The 8,716-nt window shown below is 40.2% G+C and overlaps 1 protein-coding gene across 1 annotated transcript; it reads left to right on the forward strand.

Moving 5' to 3' along the window:
* The first annotated feature begins 396 nt into the window (after positions 1 to 396).
* Positions 397 to 2,224, forward strand: LOC147903059 (large ribosomal subunit protein eL20y). Its single transcript, XM_087374145.1, has 4 exons — positions 397 to 515; positions 628 to 743; positions 854 to 917; positions 1,674 to 2,224. Exons 1-4 carry the CDS (start codon positions 501 to 503, stop codon positions 2,013 to 2,015), a joined length of 537 nt encoding a protein of 178 aa, XP_087230271.1. The 5' UTR covers positions 397 to 500; the 3' UTR covers positions 2,016 to 2,224.
* Positions 2,225 to 8,716: the final 6,492 nt, after the last annotated feature.

Consider the following 8,716-nt stretch of genomic DNA (forward strand, 5'->3'; position numbering starts at 1 on the left):
AGCCACAAATAAATCTGCAAGGAGGGAAACAAACGACACGTGTACAAACCAAACAGATCCACTCGTGTCAGCCACTTTAAAGTCTGCATTCAAGTCCATACTCGAGCTAATGAAGAGAAGCCACTTATCAACATATTGTCCAATAGTAAAAATGCAATTCCAAAAGTTCTTAAATAAAATGCCTAATTGTCCAATTTTTTGAAACGTTGCTAAGGCTACCGACAGGCTAGGTACGCCTTAGTTACGATTCCGATTTATTGGCCTAGGCCAAAAAAGAAAACAACGAGCCGAATTCTCAAATAGGTCACTCACCCCTTGACATTTTGTCCTTGTGATAAGCTGGAGGGCCACGAGAAAAGAAAATTAAATAGTGATGGATATGGGCCGTTGGATGAGAGGGATTTTAGGCCGTAGGATCTAGGGCGATGAGTAGAAGAGAATTTGGGTTGCTGGGAAGAGCAGTTCTGAGTCTGTTTTGACGCTCCATCGCAGCAGCTGTGATGGGCATCTTCCGGGTATGCTTCTCTTGCTCTTTCCATCTCCTTTTCACGGTCTTTCTCCCTGACTCTCCACCTTGCACCTATCTTCTCGCTTACCTTGCGCTTGCGCTTGCGCTTGGTTTTGCAGTTTCATCAATATCAGGTGGTGGGTCGTGCCCTGCCGTCTGCCACCAATGAGCAGCCCAAGATCTTTCGAATGAAGTTATGGGCTACCAACGAAGTACGAGCCAAGTCTAAGTTCTGGTAGGTTCGGTGCTCCTTGGCTAGTCTAGATTCTCTAAACGAAAAACAATCTTTCGGCCCGAAGCCAAGGTTTACAATGGTTTCCGATTGTTACGGTTCTACCTTTGCAGGTATTTTTTAAGGAAGTTGAAGAAAGTGAAAAAGTCTCACGGTCAGATTCTGGCGATTAATGAGGTTGGTGCTTTGCTGACAATCAGATAGTGACTTGTGCTCTATGATCACCTCGATTTTTGTGTTTAACCTTATTTTGCAATGCTTCACTTCTTTTTTTTAATGGGTCTTCACTCTTTGCGCTTTGCAACCAATTTTACCGGAATTTGTTTCTACAATGTCCTTCGTCATTTTTAGTACAATGAACTTTAAAGTCGTTTACTTTTTAAGATCCATTTGTGGAGATGCCTGTTGAGTAATTTGTGGGTTGATCATACGGTGATCTATCTTTTATATCGGCTATTATAGGATTCACGTTTCTGCCAGTTCGCATGGGTCTGTACCGTGTGCACTGTGGGCGCACTTCAGTCCTTCAAGTTAGATAGTATTTTTGCATGTTCTAGGGTTGTCTAAACAGATATGAGGACGAGAAAATCTTGATCTCATCTTTTGAAGTTCCTTCAAATCCTACGAAGCGTCTAGAGTAATGTGTAGGCAAACTTAGAAGGTCTGTCAATCCCCCCTTTACATTGGAAGCTCAAACGTGTTCAATCCTCAAGGAAATTTCTTCGAATTAGCTGCCCGATTGTTATATTTCCATTGTATCTGATTGTATTCGGCTGGCAATTTTGTTCTCATTACTAAGGATTAGGAAGTTTAGCAATGTTCAACAAGGAAATGATCCTGCTTCTTAATTGTTGTGTTGTGATTTTTTGTTTTTGCACGTCTCTTACCTTCATGAGACGACTGATGTCTGTCTTCTCTGTTATCTAATTGCAGATCTTTGAGAAAAAACCAACTACCATAAAAAATTATGGTATTTGGGTACGATACCAGAGTAGGACAGGCTATCATAATATGTACAAGGAGTACCGGGACACGACTCTCAACGGAGCTGTAGAGCAAATGTACGATGAGATGGCTTCACGGCATCGGGTGCGCTCCCCATGCATACAGATAATCAAAACTGCAACCATACCTGCAAAGCTTTGTAAGCGTGAGAATACAAAGCAGTTCCACGACTCCAAAATCAAGTTTCCTTTGATATTTCGAAAGATCCGTCCTCCAACAAGGAAGCTGAAGACTACGTACAAGGCTAGCAGGCCAAATACCTTTGTCTAGGATGTGCACGAATCTCAGCTTTCAGTTGTCCTACAAAGCAAAGGACTCTTTTCTAGCATATGTAAAACCAGACTCCTGATACCTGTGTTGGTCACTGAGGTGTGGTGGTAACAGTTTTGGCAATTCTTTCCCCCCCTTTTTTGTGCACTGTTTGGAGAACCTTAATGGCCTCACTCTTAAAATTAGGAGAGGATTTGATTTATGTTGAAGTTGACTATTATCTTCCACTTTGCGAAATCCCTTTCTGTTATAAGAGTAATGCTTTTAACTTCTGAACCTGTATTTCGGGACTTTGGTTTCGTTTTCCCAAGTTTTGTTGTGATCTCTGTGTTATGTAACCTAGCTTTCCAAAAAGCAGTGGTTCACATGCTTGAATGAGCTCTAAACTCTGGTGTGGAGGAAATCTTGATGCTGGATTCAGGGGTTTGATTTATGAACTTGCAAATCGCAGGCTCTTGAATGCTAATGGGCTGTATCGCAATACTGATTATATGAAAGGCAAGCTGAAAGGGATTGCAAAAGCTGCACTGAGTAGGGCTAACATGGGAGAGATCGTTTGCAAGTCTCCCAATTCAGAATTTTGTTGATTTTTCTATTTTTTGTATTTCAAGTTTTGTTACTTTTGATTGGTGTGTTTGAGTTATTATGTTTTCTTTCTCTCTTTGTAATAACTTGTCTTGTATAACCTCTTGGACTACTTAGGAAGGCATGGCCCTCTAATAGTCTTATGCATGTTAATATCTCATGTTTGGAAATATCTACTTAAAGCTATCTGCAGTCTCACAAGGACTAGTGGGAGTTGTCATCCTGATACTCGAAGTTGAATAGGGGAGCTGTTATTGCTTGTCTGATTGTCTGGGTTTATATATTGAAGCTCGTCTTGGGAATTGAAAAGTTTGGAAAGTGTCCTTCCCACAAGGACCTAGTTGGAGAATCTGGTGGAAATGTTATGGTACTCTTCTGAGAGTCTGAATAAAGGAGTTGTGAATAGGGCTGTAGATTGTCCAAGTGAAGGTATTGAAATTCCTCATTATGACAACCTGGGATGTGAACTTTGGTGAAACTCTATACGAGGTCACTATTTTTCTGATTGTTGATTTTGTATATAATTACAAGAGTAGTCTAAAGGGAATATGATGTTACAGTGAGTAGGGTTAACATGCCAAAGATGTTGTAAGTGGTGTTATGTGCTGATGCCCCAGTTTTATGAGGGAAATGACTTGATCTGTTGATTGGTGTGTTCCATCTGTTCTGATTTCTTGAACTACTAGAAAAAAGGGGTGGCCTTGTATTAGTCTTATACTTGGAAATCTGTCTCTTTGGATATGGGTTGGTGTCTATTTGCATGTGAGTCCCTACTTAGGAAAGTCTGTTTTGAGTCTCCGAAGAACAAGTTGTAGAGGGAGACAAGTAACCTAACAAGTTAGACCATGGTTCAATTAACTAGCATGTGTATTTGATGGGGCTATGTTAGAGGAGGCAAAAATCCTTATGTTTTTATTGTTTAGTAGTTCTAAAGCCTATGGGATTACACAGATTGAGACTGGCTTTGAAAAATAAGCCATTCCTAGCGATAGGGTGTGTCTTAGTGTGAAGTACTTAGTGTGAAGTACTCCGGCATGATGTTCAGGAACTTGAAGAGAATGTAGTGATGCAGATAGGTACAGGTCCATATCCAGTCACTGAGAGCGCCTGCCTATAAGCCCTGTCTGGAGACATTAGACCTGCCCATGAGACCTTTCTTTAAGGTGTGACGTGGTACTTAAGTGTTTCCTACACATTGTGGGAGTTGTGCAACTGTTCGTTGTTTACAGGCTTATGATCTTGTTGCTACAATACATATAGATTTCCGTTCCCTATGTGTTGTCTAAGAATTGAACTTGAGTATTGATTGTATGAACTTGAGTAGTGATTGTATGTGAGATTTCTATCGAGGATAACTTCTGCAATGACGCAGGTAGGTAGGTGTAGGTTGTGAGGAGGGTGGGTGGCAGAGCCTGCCTACAAGCCCTGTCTTGGGACATTACACCTGCCCTCTCTTTGAGATGCTTGGAATGGTACAAAAGTTTTTCCTACACATTGTCGGAATCCTACAATGTATCATTGTTAACTGGCATACAGTTTTGTTGCTTCAAATACATATACAGTTCAGTTTACTAATCGTTTTCAAAGAACTGTCTAGGAGTCACTGTATGTGAGCTTTCTATCATGGGCAAATCATTCTCTCTATTTTACATATGCTATTTGCTGGTATGAATGCGTTGATGGTATGGTGAACTTTGACCTATGCTCTGGAAGAATGTTGAAAGGAAAGCAATTGCCCTTGAGCATCTAATCTACTCATTTGTATGAGGTTCTTCTCGACATGGTCTTTATCGAGTCTTTAAGCCATTTTTACCTTGTTGCTTATTCTTATATGCAACAAAGCTCTAATGCAAGTTCATTCTTGTATGAGTGAAGTTTGACTATATGCAACAAAGCTCTAAGGCAAGTTCATTCTTGTGTGTTAAGTTTGACTATTTTGGAGTGTAGGAGAGGCGAGGGAGAGACACACCATTTGGTACCAGAGCCTAGCCTGGGATGGAGGGTTTCGTCCTCTCATCCTGCAGGAACAATGCTGTAGTCCTCTTGACCGTACTGTAGCTCTTTGATTCCTCCCTTGAGGTGTTTTCTTGCGTCCAAATGGCCCCTAAGAACTCATAATTGTTCAAGTTGCATCTTGAAATCACGAAAATCAAGGATGCTAAAGTATCCAAGCAAGTTCAAGTTGAAAATGGGTATTTAGCTCTCCAACATCGAGTCTCCAGCCTCAAGAAGACTAGCAAGTGCACTACGTGGCAACTCAATTGCAGTTGGGATTAAGGACAAGTAGCATGAGATTGGAGTACTAAATGGAGACAGCAATGGTGGAAATCACATTCTCAACATAGGTAGTGACTCTACTCTGCATGGAGGAGTCAACTCTTCCTTTCAAGGAGGATCCCCTCATATTCGAGGTTCCCACCTTACTTCTCAAGGCACTAGCTTAGCAAAGTGCTTCAAGGATGGTACATCCCTGACCTCATTGCATTTGACGGTTCCTTGACCCTAATTCTCGTCTCAACCTTTTCTTTATGCGCTGTATTTTGCTTCCATTAAACTCACCGGGGGAGCCAATTGTGGGACCATTTCTAAAGCTAGATTCAAAGAGCTCTTCATCCTCCTATCAACACATGAAACACATTGGTTGAAACAGAATTTTGTACCTCTGGGAGTGAAAAGAAGTTGCTCCACCAGTTCATCAATATCATGAGAGTATTCACCAATTTCTTTTGAAGGAAAGGGTGAAGACTCTAAGGAAAGAAGTATGTGCGGGATCTTCCTTCATCACATTTAATAAGAAATGGATTTATTCTGGAGTAAGACTTCGGATGAAGTTTGTTGAATGCTAGAAACAGTAGACAACATTCCTCAAGTCCTACCCATCAAGTTCTTCCAAGGAATAAAAAAAGACATTAGGGAACTCTTCTTCACCAATTTCTTTTGAAGAAAAGGGTCAAGACTCTAAGGAAAGAAGTACGCGCCGGGATCTTCCTTCCATCACATTTAGTAAGAAATGGAGTTATTCTCGAGTAAGACTTTGGATGAAGTTTGTTGAATGCTAGAAATAGTAGACAACGTTCCTCAAGTCCTACCCATCAAGTTCTTCCAAGGAATGACACTAGCGAACTCTTCTCAAGACGGAGGTCACTCCAAGCAGGGGTTACCTCTTGAGGAGTTTGGAAAGCAAAAGTTTTTGCACTTACTACGAGAAACTAGGGTACTCTAAGAAAGAGTGCAAGGCAAAGCATCATTCTCATGCAGATGTGACTTTTAAAGTGAGGGTTCTAACTCAAGACCAAGTTAATAATCAACTCCAACTTTTCATGGCCATGTATCTTCTTTTCCAATTGATTTTCCTTGGATTAAGAGAGGTATTATTTATCAGATGGATGACAAAAGGTACAATGGTGGTGATGAATAAGCAATGTTGGGTAAGTTTTGCTATACTTTTTTCCCACCCTTTTGATGCTATGGGAAGGAAGGAAGTGATGCAGTTCACATCCCTAATTGACTATGTGAATACCTGAGTACTCCATTTGATTCACTTTGCATAGCATTAGTATGTATTAGTTCATGAATGCATACCCTAGGTTGCTATGGCCACTTGAGCCTAAATTGTGTGTGTACATATGAATATAGATATAAATAAATAAATGAATAAATACATACATACATGCTATTCCTATATAGCATTAAAGTATATGCATTAGGCTTGGATTACAGTAACTTGGCTATTTGCATAATAATGTTACCTAGAATTTAGAGTTGGAAACCTCATGTACATAGGACATCATGACATGCCCCACTTGGAGCCTTCCCATGTGGCATTAATTCCACATAGCCTCAAGCAGTTGTGGTCATGGAAGGTATACCTACCAGAGGTTACCATAATTGAAGGAGATTCGCCTAACATTAAGGGCTTCCCCTTTTTAGGTCTAATTTCCAAAAATCGAGGAATGATAGAAAGTTCCTAACTCGGAGGTGACCTAACTCTAAATATCACCATTGGATGTCTATAACCTTTCATAAGAAATGAAAAAAATATTGAAGTACAACTTGACTAGAGGGATAATCTAGATCATATATATTTGCACGAGATCCTAAATTCTAGGATTGATAGACAACCACTAGTGGAAGGTGTGAGGCCATCCTCTGGCATAATCTAAATCATGTATATTTGCAACATACCAACTTATGCAATTAGATCGTAAATTTCAAACAGCTTCTAGGATTGACAGATAACCACAAGTGGAAGGTGTGAGGCCATCGTAAGGCATCATTTGAGTTCAAGGCATTGTCTCATAGATGCTCATTTAATGGTGTTGACATCTACTCATTTCTACTAAGGTTCTCCTCTTGATAGGGTCTCTATTGAGTCTTTAAGGCTATTTGCCATGTAGTTGCTCATTCTCCATACGGTAAAGCTCTTGTTTGAGTTCATTCTTGTGTGTCAAATGGAGTTCAACTATTTTGGAGAGTAAGAAAGGTGAGGGAGAGGAGAGACAGCATTTGCCTTGGAGAACGATCTTGATCTATATATATGCTTTATTTGATTAATGAGAAATCAAAGATATGGAAACCTTACTTTTATGAGTATCCTTTTTGCACTAGTAATGATATTTTACAAGCCAACTGCAACTCACATGTTGAAAGTAGCTTTTCTTTATAGAGTTTGGACCATGAATATCTTATTGATGGAAATTTCTAAAGATACTAAAATGTAATATTGCAATTTTGACATCAAGATTTTTCTCAAATAGTCAATGTGCTATTTGACTCCAAGAGATTTGTGCTGCATATGGTTATATATGCATGTAACCTTGGTTGATCAAAAGATCTCTAGTTAGTGCACTACATCCACTCTAATACAAAATTGCTATCTCTAGGTAGTACACTACATCAATTCTTATAATACATAATGGCTATCTCTAACAAAAATCTAGACCTTTCAAATAAAATTTCATCATGGGAAAAAAGATGGCATTCAAATAGAGGTGCCATTCATTGCAAAGTTAAGGAACAAAACCTCAATTGGACACAAGCTGAACCTAAACCTGATCCATGCAAATGATAAAAGATAGAGCCCAATGAAGGGGGCAAAGATAAGGCACAAGGAGTAGAATGAGTAGGGACAAGTTGGGCAAAGGGCATGTAGTGGGGGGGGGAGAGAGAGAGAGAGAGAGAGAGAGAGAGAGAGAGAGAGAGAGAGAGTAGGGGAGGGAGGAAGGGAGGGAGGGAGAGGGAGGGAGGAGGGAGGGAGGGAGAGGGAGTTGGAGAGGGAGGGAGGGAGGGAGGGAGGGAGGAAGGGAGAGAGAGAGAGAGAGAGAGAGAGAGGGGGGGGAGGGAGGGAGGGAGGGAGAGAGAGAGAGAGAGAGAGAGAGAGAGAGAACTAGTGGACATTTTCTTGGCCTCATTAGGTCTATGTGAGCATGGTGGAATTCTTGGTGGATAGTGCTTGAATGGGCCATAAGCAAGGTTCCATAAAGTTATGGTTAATTTTGGTCTATTGAAAGTTAAGTATGCTTTAGGTTGTGGGTTTTAGGTTTTGTGAATTATTGCCTTCTTGTGTATATGCTATGTGTTGCTCACTCTTCTTGAATATATGCTATGTGCTGCTTGTTCTTCTTGCCTTGCTATTGGCACCTTTTGTAGAGTTATGGATTCATGTTGCAATCCTATCTCTTGCTCTCGTTGCATTGCTGCTTGCTCTTCCTGCCATTGGCACCTTTTGTAGAGTTATGGCTTCATGTTCCAATCCTATCTCTTGATCTCCTTGAATAAAATGCAATCTATTGCCTTGAATCTTGGCTAAGCTCAAATATGTTGTTGATCCATTTAAACATCTTACTTGTATGCATACGACCAATATTGTAAGTCGAGAGAGTATTTTAAGACTTACATATCTTAAAGTGTGTTATTCTTATTATGTCTGTGAGTCTTAGAAATTGAGCTACCAACTTAAAAGTAAATTATCAAAATGTTGACAAAATATAGAGTGAGGAGGAGAGAGTGGAGATGGAAGAAAGAGGACATAGATAGAGAGCACACCACAAATGGCTAACAATACACTAGATTAGTTGTAAAGAATGAGACATACAAACCCCTTAGGGTTAATGTTA

This window comes from Dipteris shenzhenensis, chromosome 4 (genome assembly GCF_047967505.1).
Source record: "Dipteris shenzhenensis isolate YYH24624 ecotype China chromosome 4, Dip_SZ_1.0, whole genome shotgun sequence".
Classification (NCBI taxonomy): Eukaryota; Viridiplantae; Streptophyta; class Polypodiopsida; order Gleicheniales; family Dipteridaceae; genus Dipteris; species Dipteris shenzhenensis.